This window comes from Poecilia latipinna, unplaced genomic scaffold, assembly GCF_001443285.1.
Source record: "Poecilia latipinna isolate Pla-1442-1.1 unplaced genomic scaffold, P_latipinna-1.0 Scaffold103, whole genome shotgun sequence".
Classification (NCBI taxonomy): Eukaryota; Metazoa; Chordata; class Actinopteri; order Cyprinodontiformes; family Poeciliidae; genus Poecilia; species Poecilia latipinna.
Genome location: NW_015112719.1, coordinates 551,788 through 570,874, shown reverse-complemented (window position 1 = coordinate 570,874; position 19,087 = coordinate 551,788). Strand labels below are relative to the sequence as shown.

Below are 19,087 nucleotides of genomic sequence, written 5' to 3'. Positions count from 1 at the left end.
ATTCATGGGGAGACTCGCCGTGCAAAACGCTCGGGACTGTCTGACTGGAGCATTTGGACGTTTTTAAAGTGGTCTGCCCAGGTTGCAGACTAAAGCGTGTGTGTGTGTGGGGTTTTTTTTTTTTTTTTTGCTTTTTGGCTTTTTTTATTATTATTTTTGCTTTTAGGTAAGCAGACTCTGCTCTAATCGGACTGGGCAGGCAGCTTTGTCATCTTAGTTGCATACAGTTCTCTGCAGAGGTGTAGCTATCAAGCAACCCATGCATTTCATTTTGCATCATGCTGCCGGCTGTGAAACAAGTAAATCGATCAAATATGTGCATTGATTTTGGGGGACAATATGAACAATGCACATCATGCTCTCCAAAATAAATAAAATGTAGCATTTTTACCTACTGGGCTATTCAGTGCAAATCCTGTGATTTAAATCAAGTGTGTTTATGGTATGCGTAAAACCAAAGTTCTCTTTTTATCCTAGATGTCTTTGCGAAACTTAAGTTTTTACCTCCCAATATGAATCCATAGTCTGTAACAACTCGCTTGAAGTAAAAAAGCAAAAACATATATATATATTTTTAACAATAACTGTTTTAACATTCAGTTACGCGTCTTTTTACATCTGCTAACTTCTGAGAAACACTCTGCGTCCTTCCGCTCTTACATGTCTCCCATCGGTCTTCCAGCTGGGTCTGTGTAGTTTCTCGGGGCTCCGGTCATGGCGGACCAGGAGGAGACGTTTGCCGTCCAGAACTCACCGGGAGGTTCGGATTCAAGGGAATTACAGAACGATAATAAACCCGAGAAACAGAACGGGACTTCTGGAAAATCCCCATCATCGCAGACAACTTACATCCAGCAGGTCAGTGTACGTCTCTTTCTGAGTTTTGTTTTGTGGCCTCAGTCTTATTGCTTCAGGCCCTTCACACTTGGGTTTTTAAAGATCGACACCTTATATTCGATGAATAAATACAGCGTTGATCTCATTGGTTTCTATCGAGCTATTAGTCGAAGTGATCGAGGGATTTATCGTAATTTTTTATCTTTTTTCAGCGATGCAATCAGGCAAACTTTTGATTCGCCGGGGGGGGCGGGGGGGTTCTTGTAAATGTATTTCTTCAAACTGAATAAGTAAAAAACATGAGCAGTGCTTTAACATCAAACCAATCACTGAAAGATAATCTGCTGTACTTTGTTGTTATGCAACATTTGAAATACAAATTATACAAGTTTATAAAGTAGCTACATTGTGAACGTCGTTCTTTTAGCAGTTCTTTAGTGGTGAAGGACAGCGTCCTCATTGTAGAGACAGATTTTTTTTTTTCTTTCAAAGTAAAAGGGCCGCATTCTGATCAGTTCTGTTTACATCATGATTCAGGATCCATTCCGGGAAAATCTAAGCAACTTTAACAAGATTTGCAATCATCATTTGTTGCAGGATTACGATTTTGCCGTTATATGTGTTATAGGAGTGTTGGTGCCCCACTGTATGATAGCTTCGCATTGATTTTAAAGTAAAATTAAAATGCAGGACTTCCGGGCAATTGTTGGCAATGTTTTTTTGTTTCGTTTATTTTTTATTTTTTATTATTTTTTTGTTAACGATAAATCCTCAATACCATTCCCCTGCTTTAATCTGTGACATAGTGGAGATTATAGACATTAAGAGGTAAAAACTGAAATCGTATTTATAGCTGAAACCTGATATGTACAGACATGATTTTAAAAAATTCACGAATGATTTTATTTTCATTTAATTGGCATGCAAGACTGTCATATTTATGAATTATTATGTGCGCCTTTAAAGCCCCTTTCAAAAATGTTTTAAAAAATTAAAGGTAACTGTGGTTTTTGGAGGCCTAACTGTGGTTGGAAGGCTGTTTGAGTTGATCAAATTTCACCGGAGATCTATTCGATAAAAATTACATTTTCGCTAAAAATAGGACTTTCGAAAGAGACGCAAGAAAACTTACTTGGAGAGCATGTCTGCCTCTCTAATGGATTTACTTTTCTCTTCTGCAGCTGGCAAATTCTATTTTCAAAACAAATTGATATTGGATGTCTTGTGTCCAAAGCCTGTCAATAAAACACTTTTCTTGTTTCCGTGTCACTAGTCTCCTGTCAGACAAGGATTTCCAAAGTAAACCCTTTTGCCGGCACATTAAGCTTTAAATGCGCATGGATGGTGCGCACAATGTGCCAGAAGTGATCCCGCCAACATGAGACGTTTTTTATGTAGCCTTAAAAAATGTATTGTTAGACACACATTCTCCACCAAATTAAACCAGAACAAAAATGTTGAAAGTCAGGCTTGGCTGATCCACGTTCAGACATCTACATCCACCTATGTTTGCTCATTTGTCGTCAATATTCAATCATATTTTCACGATGTTTGGTCGTCTTGCGTCTCTTCAACAACGTTTTGTACGGGAAGTGGATGTTAACAATAGAAGACGCTTAAATACACGATTGTATATTTTTTAAAGGGAATGGAAGGCATAAAGGTCTACCTGCACGAAAGGGAACTGTGGATCAAGTTTCACGAGGTGGGCACGGAGATGATCATAACCAAAGCTGGACGGTAAGATCGACTCCTTGAAAGCTCTGACGACTGTAGTTTTGTTCTGCTTTTCTGTCATTTGATGTAGTTTTAAAGGTGTTTAAATCGTATTTTCAGTCAAGAGAAAAGATAAAAAACAAAACAAAAGCAGCACATCTGGCTGACGCATCAGTGATTCGCAAAACCTCACTCTATAATCATACACTTTTACCTTGGGTGGCCTTTTTTTGTTTTGTGAAATGCAATACCACCAGACAGCGATCCTTCAGAAACTGAACTCTGGTGCAAAAAAAAAAGTTTTCTTTTTTTTTTTTTTTCCTTTTGAATAAAGATCTGTTTTAAGGAAGTTATGCTGTTTTACCCGCTCTGCTGTAATTGCATGCAGACACGTTTCTGTGTCCCAGCTCTTGAGCTGCAGCATGACATGAAGGAGGAGGAGGGGGGACGTTGTGCATGAGTGTGTACCGCTGTCAAGCCCGGAGTGCATCCGAGTCAAAACAGCTCGCAAGGCGTGGTGTGAACATTCATATATGAATGCCGACCGCTGGTGTCCCCCCCTGCGGCATACGGCTCACACATGTTCTGTAAATGATTAAAATAAATAATTCATTGTAGCTGCATTACACCACAGCCAAGGAACATCACAGTTTTTCCATCAGAGCTGCAGAAAAAACAATCTCTCATACATCCCCGTCTGTCATTTGACGTTTGCTTTTGTTAAAAAGAAAGTCTGGATCCCTCCTTGTCCACAGCTTTGTTCTTGATTTGTTGCGCTATGAAAATAATGTTGGACTGTATTACATTTTAGCCTATTGCACTTTTAATCAAGTAGTTTATTTAAAAAAATGTCTAATAAATAGATTTTCCAAATGTTACCAATGAAAATTATAATTTATTCAACCATAGCAGTTTGATTCGTTGTCATTCCATATTTACATGAATGGTAATCTGTTTACAAATGATTTAGCACTGTAAACAAACAAGCAAAAATGTCAGCACTAGAATGAAATACAAAGCTAAACTGTGCAGTAAAAATATAGGAAAATGAAGATAAGGATTAAAATCAAGGTGTAAATGTAGTGTTCAACTGTTTTTTTTAATTATTATTATTATTTAGGCTATTCAAGCTACTTACAAAACATAACTTAGATTAAACTAGATTAAAATGTAACTTTTCATGTTATTTTTAAGATTGTGAATCTTTACTCATTCGCTGTGTATAATGTCCAGCATAAAAAAAAATGTTACTTCCATATTTGTTGAACATAATATTTTAGCAAAGCTTAAAAACTATACACAAATTTGTAGTTTTGTGTGCAAGACTTTAAGTTCACATCCGGCTTTAACTGGTTTACTTTAGTGCTAATGCTAAAGTCAAATTAGTGAACAAGCCCAGCTGTTTACTTTGAGGGATTTGTGGTCAGGAGATGAAGTTTTCTATGTCACCTTATAAAATGAGATGTAAGAAGTTGAAATCTGGCTTTAGCATTAGCAACAGTGCTAATGCTAACGTCAAACTCACTACAAGGCTCAGCCATTCAATCCTGAGGAAGCCATTCCCAAAGACCAGCACATTACAGGTGTGGTTAGCAGGGATAAAGCTTTATAAAGCACATTAATAGAAGAGTTTTAGTTAGTTTAAATCCAGCTTCAACTCACATCCAACTTGCTAGTAAACTGAGCTATTTAACTCCAAGGTGAATGTGGAGAAAATGCTTACATGCCACCAGGGCTGGCCTAAGATTATTCAGGGCCTTGAGCAGAATTTGATTTGTGGGCCAATTCCTGTTTAGGCCATCACCAACAAACAGTGTTTTAATACAGAGTTGGTAGAATCAGAGAGAGAGCAGAGTTTAACTGGCTGAGCTTAAAAGCAGTCAGAGATTGCTGGTTATTAGTTGCAGATTAACTCCTGATTTGTGAGCAAACTGAGCTCAAAAACAAAGAAAAGATTAAACTTGTATCACTAGATTGTGGCTTTGTCAAATCAACAAAAAAACAAACAACGAAGATTATTTGTTCTACCTTTACAAAGTAAACTTGACAATTCTTTTAAATAGTAAATTTAAGCTTTTAAGCTATTTAAAGTCCTTCAGTTGACCTAACTTGAAACCATCAAATCAAATTTAATGGTATTCACGTTCTTAATAAACAAATACTAAAATTTTAGATCTACGGTCTGGTTTAAAATTCAATCATTTAGGGAGTCTCATGCAGAGCTAGCCCGAGCTACCTCGGGCTAGCTCTGCATGACACCTTGCAAGACTTTAAATACAATTAATATGCTAAAGTTTCACAGAGGTTTTACAACTTAATCAAAAACAAATAGTTCTGGGTTCCTTTTTGAAAACAGAGGCCAAACTGAACAAGCTCATAAGACTAAGAAGGAGATTGTTAGGTCTGACTCTCTAACTAGGACCCACCAGAGGTCTGTTGACTTGAGGATCCTCTGCATCCATTACTTGTTTTTGGGCACCTAATGACTGCAGCTGTGAAGCAAGTTTCCAATGTAAATTATGGAAAAATGATTCAAAATCAAGAAGTTTTAAATACATGTCATTATCATATTTACGAACAGCTGATTATGAAGATTCACTTCAAGTTGAACCTTAGTTGTGTCTAAAGTTTAATATAAAATAGAGCAGTTAAAATCTCACAGGGGTTTCAAGTAATCTAGTTATTAGTTTGAGTAAAATGATCTTAAAAACAGAATTGTTTAACTAGTTTGATTTAATAACAGGAATATTTAGCTGTGTTGTAAAATCTTTGCTATGACAAAGATAGCAAAGATTCTATCTACCTTAACTACCTTACTGGTAGTTTTATAAACTACCAGTAAGGTAGTTTATAAAACTATAGTTGACAGATTACAGAATAAACTAACAAATTTACTGTAATTTATCACATCGTTCTTGCTGTATTGTTAATTTATTGTGAGAAAAATGCATTTTTAGCTTCATTAATGATAATTAATGAAAAATATTCCTCCTAATCTGCTTCATTTCAGCATGGAGTTCTGGCTTTTTTTTTTTTTCTTAACTAAATATAATTTTTACTTAAGTACAAAGAACTAGAATTCTGTAAACATCCATTATAAACAGATTACAGATACATGACAGAGCTACAAAGAACAATGTAAAAAAAATAATCTCTAACTTTATGTTGACCTTCTGTGCGTTTTAATGTAATTTAGGTGTCTGTTAGCCAAAACACACCTAATTTCAGAAACGCATAATTAATGTTTAAAACCTATGCAAAGTTATTTCGCCAATTACATTGCTTTAACTCGAACGGTTTGTTTTTTCAGTCTGGAAAGGCAAATATAAGGTTCATAGGATGTCTGTTCTTTCAGCATTGCAGCTCCCACTTAGCCTATCCCATAATTTACTAAAAAAAGAAAAAAATAAATGCACATACAGTGAAATTGTTTCTTTCAGACACAACGTCCAGATTCCTTAAAAAAAAAAAGCCCCACAACTTTCCTCTCCAAACTAAATAAAAGCACTCATGCTTTTATTTAGTTTGCTGCTTCCATGCGAGGTTGTGTGCGTCATAATTGTAAATGCGCCCATAAAGAAGGTTAACTGTTCAAAGTTGCATTGTAAACTTTTGCGGTGCAAAGCTAACGTAAAGAGATTTATTTTTTCTGCCTTAACTATTTGTGCACATTTGAGACCCAGTTTTACCCAGAGTCATAGAAAAGTCGATATTTTGTTCTTCGCAGGAGAATGTTCCCCAGCTTCAAGGTGAAAGTGACTGGATTAAACCCCAAAACGAAGTACATTCTTCTGATGGACGTGGTTCCTGCGGACGATCATCGATACAAATTTGCCGACAATAAATGGTGGGTTAAAAAAAAAAGAAAAAGAAATAAATAAACTGAATGCAAATGAAACTTTTAGGGGGGAAAAAAACATTTTTCCTCCCATGTCCCATTATCTGGAGTGGACTTCAGCAGGAAATTTTTATGTTGTCCTGATGGACGAGAATCGGAAGCGACCGTATAATTTCCTGCAGAATTATGACCTGCCTGTTTTCTAATGGTTGCCAAGAATTACAGTCAACATGACTGACGTGTTTCAGTTGGAGCTGATTTTTTTATTTTCTTTTTCCTTTGAGATAGGTCTCATGCTGATGAGTTTTCCTACAGTTGCAGTGGCCCTTTGCAGAAGTTCTGTTTAGCTTTTACCCCTATGATCTCCGACCTTAAAAGGCAGGAGCACCTTGTTTGGGTCAATGCCTTTAAAAGAGCGGAGACTCGGAGAGGATAATCACATGCCAGTACTGCAGATAATGAGCCGAGCAAAACAATGTGTGGAAATAATTGTTACACATGTCCGTGAATTGCAGAAAATCGGTGGTCGCTTTATTTGTGTTAGCAGTATTTAACAATAAAACGTGCAAAAATGCTGAGAAAAATTGCGCGCACAGCTGCGGAAATTGTTAAACGTGCCATTTTTAGGTCTGCATTTTCAAGCCCTCAATTAAATTTATGAAAAGCTTTAATTTCAGATGGCAGTCTGTAAAACATGCAAATCATGCACCACCTTTTCCAGTCCATTAGCTGCCCTTCTACTGCTTGCACCTCTTGCTTTAACCAGTTGCGCATGTGTTGCCGTCCCTGTGCGTCAGGTCTGTGACCGGGAAAGCAGAGCCCGCTATGCCCGGGAGGCTCTACGTCCATCCGGACTCACCGGCCACGGGGGCGCACTGGATGAGGCAGCTGGTCTCCTTCCAGAAGCTGAAGCTGACCAACAACCACTTGGACCCGTTCGGACACGTAGGTGCCTGGGCCTATAATCATTCTGCTAAAGCTGTGAGCGGAGACGCGCAGAGGCATGTGCGCTGTGTGGATGCGGTTTTTGCGTCGCGGTGTTGTTGCATTCATCCAAAGGTATTGTCGTTTTGTCACCGGGAGGTTTTCACTGCTGCTGCTGCTGGAAGAATGTGGTTTATGGAATCCAGAAGACTGTAATTGTTTTGTGCAAAATTGGATGATAAGTTTGTTTATTATTATTATTATTATTATTATTATTATTATTATTATTATTATTATTATTACGTTTTGTATTTTCCATTGCAATTAAAAAAATATTTCGTTTTATACATTCAACATATATGATAATGATATTAGGTCGATTATCGGTTAATTATTTTCAAAAATAGATCGACCAATGAAGATTGAATTTGTTATTAGACCACACCCATGCAACTTTTACTTTAACCTTTTTTTATTTTCACACCAAACAAACTTCTATAAGTCCTCTATTTTTAGAAGACCATCTTCCTTGAATTAATTACACATTTAGATTTTTCTGCCATTTTATAATTCTCGCATTCTCTTGTCTTTTCTGCAACTTTATCGATATTTTATGTTTCAAAGAAAAATACATATAAATGCACTTGAAGAATTAATTTTACTTTTACTAAAAGGCGTCTAATTTTCTTATTTTAATCTAGATAAAACCAAAAGTGATGATTATTATTTGTAACTACCAAACAAGTAAAATATTTGAAATGTTTATGTATATTTATAATTTTATTTTCCAAGTAAGTTTGAACTAAAATACTAAGTTTTCGTTTTATAGTTACATTAGTCTTCTTTTTTTTTTTTTAATCATACACTTTGGATCCGTTTACCCAAGTTCTCCACAAAAAAAAATGCATCCAGTTGTCAACATGAATTTTTGTACGTGCAATTTAATGGTAAATGGTTACATTTAGGGATTTAAAAGTATATAGTTGCACTTTCTGAGCAAGAAAAAGAAAAAAACATACTGAGCCAGAGTTTCTGTACCTGGTGCTCATTTTCTAACCTTTAATTTCTCATTATGGTTTGCATCTGGCTTTGAAATTTATTCGTCCCTACCTACCCTTACAATAAAAGCAAAAGCAACATCTTTTACTTTTACTTCATGAACAAAGTGTGCTGCTGGCAGCAGGTTTTCATGAAAGGCTGAGTTGATGGGTAGACTGAGGCCCAATTACCTTTCTTGTTAGAAGTCACTCAATTACGGACATTTTTGTCAGGAACAGGCTGTGCTAAGAACGGCTGTAATAAGATGCATTGCTGCTATTAAAAAGAAGAACAGAAGACTAAATAAGCTTATTAAAATTCTCAAGTAGTTCCAATCACAAGTGAGAGGCTCTGCATTGCATCTGCTGTTCTCTAAATGTTCCATTAGCGGACGCAAATAATGACTGAAGCGTAACAACATGTTCTAGTGCTATAACAGAATCTGACCGCACATGCGGCACCGTTTTCCAACATTCAGACCTGTTTTGAAGTCGAAACTGTTTTTAGTCCTTCAGTTACCAAAACAAATCATATTTCCACAAGCCAGAGTCAGTCCACGTGGTATCTATAGAGGTTGCTGCCCTGCCAAAACCCAGCTGGAGGACTGAGACTGGAGCTCATTGAGTCGTGTCGTACATTTTTTGGGGTTAAAGTGTGTTTCTTGATTGGTCACAGTGGTTCCTGACTTGCCTGCTTTCTCGGCACCGTGGGATCTATCACAGAAATGCTGGTGGCTTGCCAGAAAATGCACACTTTGTCAGCTTGTTGGTCCAGCTGGTTGAAATGGCTTAGAGATGTTTTATATTTACTTATAAAGACACATGAAGCCAAAACATATTCCTGATGTACAGATCAGGACAGACCTGTTCAGTCTTAAAGCTGAGGGGGTTTTTTTTTCCCTCTCTTTCTGGAAATGTTTCTTAAATTAGATAACTGGACTGATCAGAGCTGAGCTAATTGGCCTGAGTCTGATGATGCTAAATGGTTTGAATGTAGTTATTGTAGTCACTCTCAACATGAAGTTTAAGTCTTTGTTTCCAGAAAACTTTAAATGTTTAGTGTGATGAAAATGTTTTTGTTGGGTTTTTTTTTTGTTTTGTTTTGTTTTTTTTAGGAAGACCATTTTAATTTTTCTAGGTTGTTTTTAATATTGCAGGTTGAAAAGCAAAAGATTCATAATCTCATCATATTATTTTTATTATGTTTTTATTCCTGAAAAGGCATGCATGCCTTTTTTCCACAAAATTATACTCTTGATGATATGAAAGTTATACAAAGAAGCGCACAAATGTTACTTAAAATGTTTTGTGGCATTTCAAACTGTTCTTTCCTGTGAGATTTGTCACAACTATGGATGTCCTATAAAGGATGTTACAAAGGTCTGCATAAAGTTATCACATTCAGGCTTTGCAATGTCAAAATGCTGCTTTATTAAATAACAAAGCTGTTCTTTTGCATAACGCCTGAAGGCATTTTATTAGAAATGCTTTTTCTTGCTCCGTTACTGACAGGACCAGTGTTCTTCAGGAGCAATCACAGTTTGAAGTAACACTTTCCCTGTAGGGTTAGACTTTTTAAAAACCACTGCTCTCCAGTTTCACTGCATACAAGTACTTTTCCAATGTTGCTATTTCAGTGTTTGAATTCCTAAATATATATATATATATATATATATATTTGTCTCAAGTTTCATACCAAGCTGGACTCGTTTCCCCTTTGATCTCCCTCTCAGCTCCCAGAATACCTCTCGGCGTTATTAATCTCCTGCGCTCGCCTCTCTGCCTTCCCACACATGTTTGGGCCGGCCGGGTGGAGTGTGAGGACCGCACTGTTTACGTTTGAATGGCAGTGTGTGATGAGCAGTAGATGCTGGTGCACAAAGTCCACTGATCCCAAGGCTCGGGTGGGGATGGGAGTGGGGGAGGTGGGGCTGGACTTTCTGATGTCGAGGTACTTGAAAGCGAAGGGCAGCCGCACGAGACCCAAAGTGATCCCTCACTATCATTAAATAGTATCATCCAGAGGCTGAGTGGGGGTTGAGGGGTGAAGATACAGGAACCGATGCAGTGAGTAAAGGCCAGAGAGACGAGGCTTGAGCTGGGGTCCCAGTGGGTGGTCCACAAATACACCACAGCTCTTCCCACAGGAATGGAGATGCGACTTGTAATATCTTCACAGGAGTGATTTTTTTTATTTTTACATTGACTAAATGGATCAGAGAAGAAATTAGTATTGAATTCATAAAATGTTTGTTTTTTTTTTGTTCAGAAGGTTCTGTGCAGTTTTTGTCACTGTAAAGATGATTTAATTACTCCTTCAGCTGAAAGCAAGCAGGATCAAAGCTACTACCCTCACAGGTTCTCGCTAGGCGTCACTAGAAGGAGTTTGACCATTTCCTGCTAAGTAGCATGTTTCGCCCTGAAACGAGATCAGATTGGACTCTGCAGTGGACGACTATCAACAGTGAAAGCCCCTCTGAGCTGACTCGTGTCTGACTCACAGGGGATTTTCTTGGTGGAATGCTGCAGGATGCCTCCACTGTTACTGGAGGTCAGGGCAGGCCCTCGTCTCCTCGCATGCTGGCTGTGAGAGGCAGGAACAAAAACAATCCTTAAGATAAGAGATAGGGCGACATGCCTGCAGGTCACAGGAAGGTGGGGAGCGTTGTAGATGCAGAAAGAGCAAAGAAAGGAGGAGGATGCCCTAGTTTTTGTTTTTTAAATCCGAGGGAATTTGATCAGATTATGAAGAGCATTTCTCCTAGACTCATGGCCACGACTCGTTGATCAGTTAAAGAAGTCCGACTTGGGGTCCAAGCCGGACTGAATGATGGGGTGTTGAATGAAAAGTTCACTGCTCAAGTTCAGCTGTGAGCTCCGTCCTAATTGACTCGTTTCAGGACATTATCTGGGCTAGAACAAGAGAGAAGATGCTGTTATAGCATCATTGAGAATAATCTATCTAGACTTTTAAAGACACATTATTATTATTATTATTATTATTATTAAAGATAAGGCGACTCATTAATTTGTACTATATTTTAAATTCTGTGTGAATGAAATGAATTTGTTTTGTCCTTATTGAAAGAAGATAATGGTTTTGTGTGTATTAAATCCTATCAATTCATTTTGTCCACAAAAGCTTTTTATATGTAAATGTATTAGTTTTTAGTTCTTTTCATTTATTTTAATCAATTTTATACCAAAAAAAAAATTTTCATTCTGTGAATTTGTGGTCCAGAAAGTCATTCATTTATTGCAACACGTTTTTAAATTAGACAAGAAAAGAAAAAAGTGCCGTTCATAAGGTTTATATAGGCAATATGTTAGCTATTACACCTTCAAAATAAGAGAAATCGAGGCAATTTCAGCCAGGATAGTCTGACTAACGGGGTTTTAGTATCGATAGTCCTACGTCTATTTTTAATTTCACAAAAAAAAATTTGACGAAGCCATCACTTAAATCCGTTTTTCTTTGCAAAAGGCCGAGGCCAGGTTACCAAGAGTTGTTTACCATTTAATGATATTAATGTTCTACAGCCACACATTGTCACGCAAAAAAAAAAAAAAAAAAAAAAAAAAAAAAAAAAAAAAAAATAAAACCCTCTGTTTATTCCAGATCATCCTCAACTCGATGCACAAGTACCAGCCGAGGATTCACATTGTGAAAGCGGATGAAAATAACGGCTTTGGCTCCAAAAACACGGCCTTCTGCACTCACGTTTTCCCGGAGACAGCGTTCATTGCGGTCACTTCTTACCAGAACCACAAGGTAGAGGCCCTCCTTTTGGATATTTTCGTTTGCAGTTTCTCATATGGTAAACAGCTCTCTTTTTTTAGTTGCTTCATGTTTTTACGTGTTTCAAACGGCAGAGTTGTTGTTGTTTTTATTATTATTATAATTAAAATAACCCCCAGATTTGAGTGCAAAGTTGTGTGCAGGATTCACGTCAGCGTGAGGTTATAAAAACGTGTGTTTTCAAACTGTAAAGGTTTGGGGTAAATTCTTAGCAGCGTGCTGCGCAGAGTGTGCGCACGGACCGAAAGAGAGAACATGAAAGTTTCACAGCCAGCTGAAAAGTCGCTGATATCACAACGAGTCACTGACAGACGACGAAAAAATAAAAAAAACTTCAGAAAGAAGATCGGAGGATAAATGACCTCAAGCAACTTTTAGAAAAGTTGCAGCTCTTTGTGGAGAAAGACGAGCTGCAGAAGATGCGGATAAATCTCAAGCAGATTTCCCTGCAGCCAACCTTTAATTTATTATTATTATTATTATTATTATTACTATTATTGCTGCTGCTGCTGCTGCTATGTGAAGTTTGTCATTATTTTCAGTTTATTTTAACCGGTTATTATAGCAATGTACGTAATATTTATTTTATGTTGGGTTCATATGCGCCACTCAAACTTACATTCATTTCAATTCAGTTTGTCATTTTGTTTGATTTAATTTTATTTCAATACTTTGGGTATTTTTATTTTTGTTTTTTTACTTTTCAGTTTATTTAGCGTTTGAAGCCCAAAACATTATTTTATGTTTTTAGATTACAAGTTTCTCTTCCACATTAGGGAGGAAAAAATAGATCGTATGGGAGATAAATGAGCAATTCTGTCTAGAAAAACTTGCTTCAAAATAAAAGAAAATATGTAAAACTTGTGAAGCAGAATTAACTGTCCGACAAAATAAAAATAAAAAAAGCATTGTAGATCTTTTAAGCTTTATATCTCGCTTGTATTTTATTTCTAAAATTGCAACTTCAAAAATATTTAACTTTTTAGTTTTCTTGGTTGTTTCCTGAACTTCTGTTGTTTAATTCGTAAATTGACCTGTAGTTGTGTACTTAATTTCAGTGTTTATAAACTAAACAAAAACTGGAACAATCTATTGTTTTCCTTATATTAACTGTTTGGAAAATGATAGCTAAACGGTGACACATTGGGCATAAATAAATAAATTTCTCGAGACTTTTCAGGCCAGAATCTAAAGCTGAGCATCTACTTTGTCCAGATTTTCTGGGGGGAAAGAAAGTCTTGGCGGTGTAAATATATGTAAACAGCGTCTGGTCAGGATCATTTTAGCCATGAGGGCCTATATATGTTTCTTGTTTGGGGAATAATGGAGAAAGGGAGAGAACACGCAAAGGGTCCCTGCAGCCAATCAGAAGCCTCTGCGCCTCTGGGAACAGGAAGCCCAAAATGACCGGCTCTCTGTAGAAACCATTCATTATTTTTAAGCACGTTATTGGGAGAGCTGGGATCGTAACCCCAGGGCTAATTATTGAGGCTCTTTCCAGACCTGCAAAGGAAAAAAAAAAAAGAAAGAAAACAAGCATTTCTGATTTCGGAGCGTTTTACCACAACGGTCTAATCAAACAGTTAAACATCTGCAGGAGCATTAAGCGCTGCAGGCGCGTCTCCAATTCACCTGTTGGACTTTTAGTTAATAAAACAGTGTCCAATTTCCAGACTTTTCTGCAATTAAAACATTTTTTCCCAACTGAGTTTTCTTAGGTAATGTTTTCTGTTCATAGAGGAATTTATTACAGCGTTTGCAGACATTTTATTATTATTTTTGGCTAAAATAGCATCTGAAATAAAGCAACGATTGTTTTAATAAGCAAAGCTTAGACATGTAGCCTATAAAACGACATTCTTTGAACTTGACCATGTATGATTATCTTGAGTTTAATTTGATCTTTTTCTAGGGTTAAAATTTATGGAAAATGTTGAACATTTTTCTAATTAAATAATATTGTCGAAGTGAGTTTATCTGCATTAATCAGGAGGAAGGCAAAGGAAATTGCAAATTTTTTACTCTTTAGTTTGAAAATCATGAAATAATATATAAATCATCTGCCTGTCTGCCTGCATTAATTAACAACCAGCTAGTAAAGTGTCACATGACGGATTTTACAAGGTTCAGAGTAGGTGTTGGCCAACATGCATACAAACCTCCAGTCCTGTCAGAAAGCTGGAAATACACCAGAACCGCCAACTCATTACCTGCAAGAAACCATGACAGGGATATCCCTGCATTCTGCTTTAAACCTGAAGAGCTTGGATTTATATTTTTAAAATAAGTTTGCATCTTTTTTGGTTGCAGAGCAAGGCATTCCTGCCAGAACTTGAGGTATTTTAAATATTTGCATTTCTAAAGCTTTTTCAAGACAATGTTCAGCATTATAGAATAAGTCATGCAATAAAAATATGACCTGCTGAGATACAGCTTTATTGAACTAAAGGCGTGTGTAGGACCTCCAGACCATCTTTCTGCAACTGCCGTTTTTCTCTCTTTGCTTCTGAAAAGTTAGAAACATCCGCCAAGTATTTAAATCTCTTAAACCTTTTCAGAATTGTATCATATTACAACTACAAATTTGTGAAAGAAAAAATTATATCTGGTTTTTAATTATGATTACACCCAAAAATAAAGACAATCCAACCCAGACGTCACCTAGTTATTGTACAGAGTTGTGCTGAACGTAATTTAAGCCCCAGTACAAAACACACCAGACAGGCCACAACTGCAAAACTTTACCAAGACATGGCTGTCCATCAGGCAAAAAGAGCATCAAAGAAACAGTAACTATGCAGAGATCCAAAGTTTGACGGACAAATCTGTCAGCGGCCCAACAACTAGCTGTACACTTCATAAATCTGGCCTTTAAGAGTAGCATTAGGAAAACAATTTTTTGAGAGAAATCCAGAAGTCCTATTCCAAGTTTGCCACAAGCCACACAGGGGACGAGACACGTAGCAGGAAGGTGATCAGGTCCGATGAGATAAACTTGGTTTTTGCCTTTTCCCAGGAGGAAAACTGCACATTGCTCTGAACACTTATCCTAAAAGGTGAAAGCTTCCCCTCAGCTTATCAATTATTAGTGGGCTGTTAATCACCAATAACATACATGACCGTTTCTGGTGGCAACAAGACAATAAGTGGAGAATTTAAATGAGTGAAGCCTAATTGCAAATTTACAACTCAAGTTGAAGTCTGGAATCTACTGCTAAGTTGCATTTCTAAAATCACATCAATTTGTTATAAATTCGGCTTTGACTTCTATTATGAGACCTGAGACTCTTATTTTATTCTTTTTTTCTTTTTTTTATTAATGCAAAGTCTGTTTGCGGTTTCAGATCACACAACTAAAGATTGAGAACAACCCGTTTGCAAAAGGCTTTCGTGGAAGCGATGACATGGAATTACACCGGATGTCCAGACTGCAAAGGTAGCTGCAGCCGGGATGCTATTTTGTTCATTTTAAAAAGAAGTTCCCTTGAAAATCCTTGATCTTTAATATTTGGAAATTCTTACACATGCAGAATGATGTCAAATGAGCAGATAAATGTCACTTTAGTTCAGCCGGAATCAGAATGTCACATAACAAGCCCCACTTTAATCCTTCAGTCACCGACTTCCAAGCCAGTAATGAGTGTAACTTTCAGTGAGTGTTATTTTCAGTGATGTAAGTGTAGTTCTTGATCATTAGCCAGCTTTCATGGTGAAGACTTTTATGACTGATCTGGCAGAACCTCTGAAACAAGACTGTAACATCTCTCTTCCACAGAGATTTATTTATTTTTTTTTGTTCTTTTAACTGAACTGCTTTTGTGTCTGCTGTGTGTATGCTTGCGTGTGTGTGTTTGTGTGTTGTACTGGTGAATATCGCTCGGTCAGGCAGCCAAGGCGGTACGCGGCCACTTTGCTCTCTATTATTCAGTCCAGATGAGGGATGGAGCTGGAGTCCGTGCTGTGCAGAGAAACACTTTTTCAAAGGGGAAAATCTGGTTTTGAAAAACCCCCCATCACCCTGGTTTTTGGGGGAGAAACTGAAGGGCTTTCCAAGTGGAGAAATCCCAAATCAGACAAAACCTGGAAAGTTGTTTGTCTTTTTCCAGGAGGTGTTGTAATCCTACATCCGTTGCAGTGAATGCTTGACTGAGTTACGGCACACTGAGATAGATTTTAGCTCAATATCAGCAAGGAAAAAAAATGGGAGAATTAAAAAAATAAAAGTCTGTATTTTCATGTGAAAATATGCACATTAAGTTACTTTAAGTAGGTGTGCAATAACTGCAAATCCAAAAAGTGATAAGAATGTAAGCCACTATCAGTCTTACATGAATTTGCTCAGCCTTTGCAGTAAGCATTGCACGTCTGCTTCTGGTTACTCTAAAGAGAGAGCTTATTGAAAACCAGGTCACTTTTCAACTGATGCTACACCAAAAATTAAAGAACCAAAAAGCTGCACAATGATGCAACAATGAATTCTGTGAATTATTCTGAGTGAAAATCATTTATTAGTAGAAGGGGCATTTTTTCCCCACAGAAGCATCTCTGTTTCCAGATTGTCCTTTTCATACTAATCATCTAGTGGATTGAACCTTTCAGTTGCCGTCTTTTACTGAGCCTGTTTGGCACATACAGATGATTACTAATAAATTTCCTGTGCACGCACACAGCACCAAAGAGTACCCAGTAGTGCCTCGCAGCACGGTGCGACAGAGGGTCGGCTCCAGCCACAGTCCGTTCAGCGGGGACGTCCAGGGCATGGCCACACCCAGCACCCTGAGCTCCCAGTACTCCCAGTGTGAAAACGGGGTCACAAGCACCTCCCAGGACTTGCTGCCCCAGTCTGGCTCCTACCCACTGCCACATGAGCACGGACAAGATTACTGCATCAAGAGAAAAGGTATGAGACTGTGCGGTGATATGAGCCATGCAGGGATTACATTAAAACATTCAGGGGTTACAAGAGGTTTTATCTATTGTGCAACAGCAAGATCCATGAAAGAGATAATTGTGACAGTTCCAGGTATCTTTAAAAGGCCCTGACAAACAGGTCCATTCAAAAAAATATTCAAAACCTCCCAAGAGCCTGTGTACCCTATGAACTTTTTGCATATTGTCACAAACTTCTAGGTGTCATTTCTAACATTTGATTATCTAAAAAACCTCTTAATAATTATGTAAATGCAAATTAATCAACTGCTCTGTCTGCTAACCAAACCATAAAGTAATCATTTTCCCACTATGCTAATGACATCCAACAAACTGCAAAGGGTTAAAAAAAAAAAGCATTTGTAAAGGCTGAACATGCCACCTGCCACAGTGAGAGTCATAATCCCCAAATGGAGAAGACATGGAAGGCGGTGAGCCTTCCCAGTAGTGATCAGCCTACCTTACTCAAAAAGCATAAATAAGACTGATCCAGGAGTTCACAGAAAGAAAAAAAAAACTGAATATTAAAAGCCTGGAGTGTCTTGCTTAAGTCTCAGTTAAGGTCAGTGTTTATTATTCAACATTAAGGAAGATATTTTGTATCTGTGGGAGGCCCTTCTTGAATAACAAAGTTGTTTGCTTCTTTAATTTTACCAACAGCGGATGATGACTGTCATTCAGGCGAACACGGCTATAAGAAGCCGTACCTGGAAAGTTCTTCCAGCGAGGAGGACCACTACTATCGTCCCGTTGGCTACCACCAGAGCCTCAGCCTTGCCAGCGGGGCCTACCGCAGCGAGTCCAGCCAGCGGCAGGCCTGTATGTATGCCAGCTCCTCGCAAGGCGCAGAACCTGTTCCCAGTTTGGAGGACATCAGCTGCAACACGTGGGCCAGCGTCTCTCCTTATGGCAGTTGTTCTGTCACCACCATGCAGCCGATGGAGAGGCTCCCCTATCAGCATTTTTCCGCTCACTTCACCTCAGGGTCTCTGGTGTCCAGACTGGGAGGGGTGGGGGGCCACGCCTCTCCACAGCTGGCCGAGGGCCACCATGCAGCGATGTACCAGAGCTCCATGGCCCACCAGACTCTGGGCCGCCAGTGCAGTCCTGGAGCTGGGATCCAGTCGCCGACAGCTGGCTTACAGGGAAACGAGTACCTCTATGCACACGGCATACCACGCACTCTCTCGCCACACCAGTATCACTCTGTACATAGTGTAAGCATCATGCCAGAGTGGAGTGAGAACAGCTAAGAATCGAACAACTGCACACATTGAAGAGGAAACAAAAGAAAATGGACCAACTAAAGCAACATTGGGTCAGTTATATTTATATTTCCAAGGACTTGTTGCAGTTAATCTTAAAAGGAACAATATTTCTTCATTGAGGAAAGTTGATATTCGTTGGGTGATTTACCAGGAGATGAGTGGGCGTCTTATCTAGTAGGACGTTTTAGCAGAATCTGCACTTATAAAGAAGCAACGTGAACACAAACAAACATTGGGCTGGACCAGAACACTCATGAAGCCTGCTCAAGTGCAGGGAAAGCTGACACTGAACAGAGCAGAAATGCTTCAGATGCTTGGCCAGGAGGCTCCAGGTTGAAGGTGTTTTTCTGCAGCGTTTTGTTTTGAATGATAGCAGAAAGCTGTTGTATTTCCTGAATGTTTGTCCTTTCTCATGTTTTCCCTACCAGACAGTTTCTATGACATTTTTGTAGCAGATTTACGTTGTAAAAAAAGAAAATCTAAAGACAGGGCTTAATGTCAGTTTTGTTGTGGCTCTTTGGTCAATGTGGCTTTTCTTTAAATCAGGAAGATGGTTTTATTTGCTTATAGGTAGATTCATTTATTTGCATTCAAGTCAAATACCTCATATCAATTTTATTAGGTTTGTGAGACAATACCTTGTAAACATATACATAGCTCTTAAATATTTTCACAATTCACTGCAGTGTATTTATTGGGATTTTTATGAATAACCCAATGAAAAGTAGTGCATAATTAT

At 38.0% G+C, this 19,087-nt stretch overlaps 1 protein-coding gene across 1 annotated transcript; it reads left to right on the top strand.

Moving 5' to 3' along the window:
- Window positions 1-681: 681 nt before the first annotated feature.
- On the top strand, window positions 682-18,821 carry tbx5a (T-box transcription factor 5a). The gene is made up of 8 exons (XM_015027568.1): window positions 682-858; window positions 2,483-2,577; window positions 6,281-6,400; window positions 7,189-7,336; window positions 11,972-12,124; window positions 15,496-15,587; window positions 16,822-17,051; window positions 17,741-18,821. Exons 1-8 carry the CDS (start codon window positions 715-717, stop codon window positions 18,331-18,333), a joined length of 1,575 nt encoding a protein of 524 aa, XP_014883054.1. The 5' UTR covers window positions 682-714; the 3' UTR covers window positions 18,334-18,821.
- Window positions 18,822-19,087: the final 266 nt, after the last annotated feature.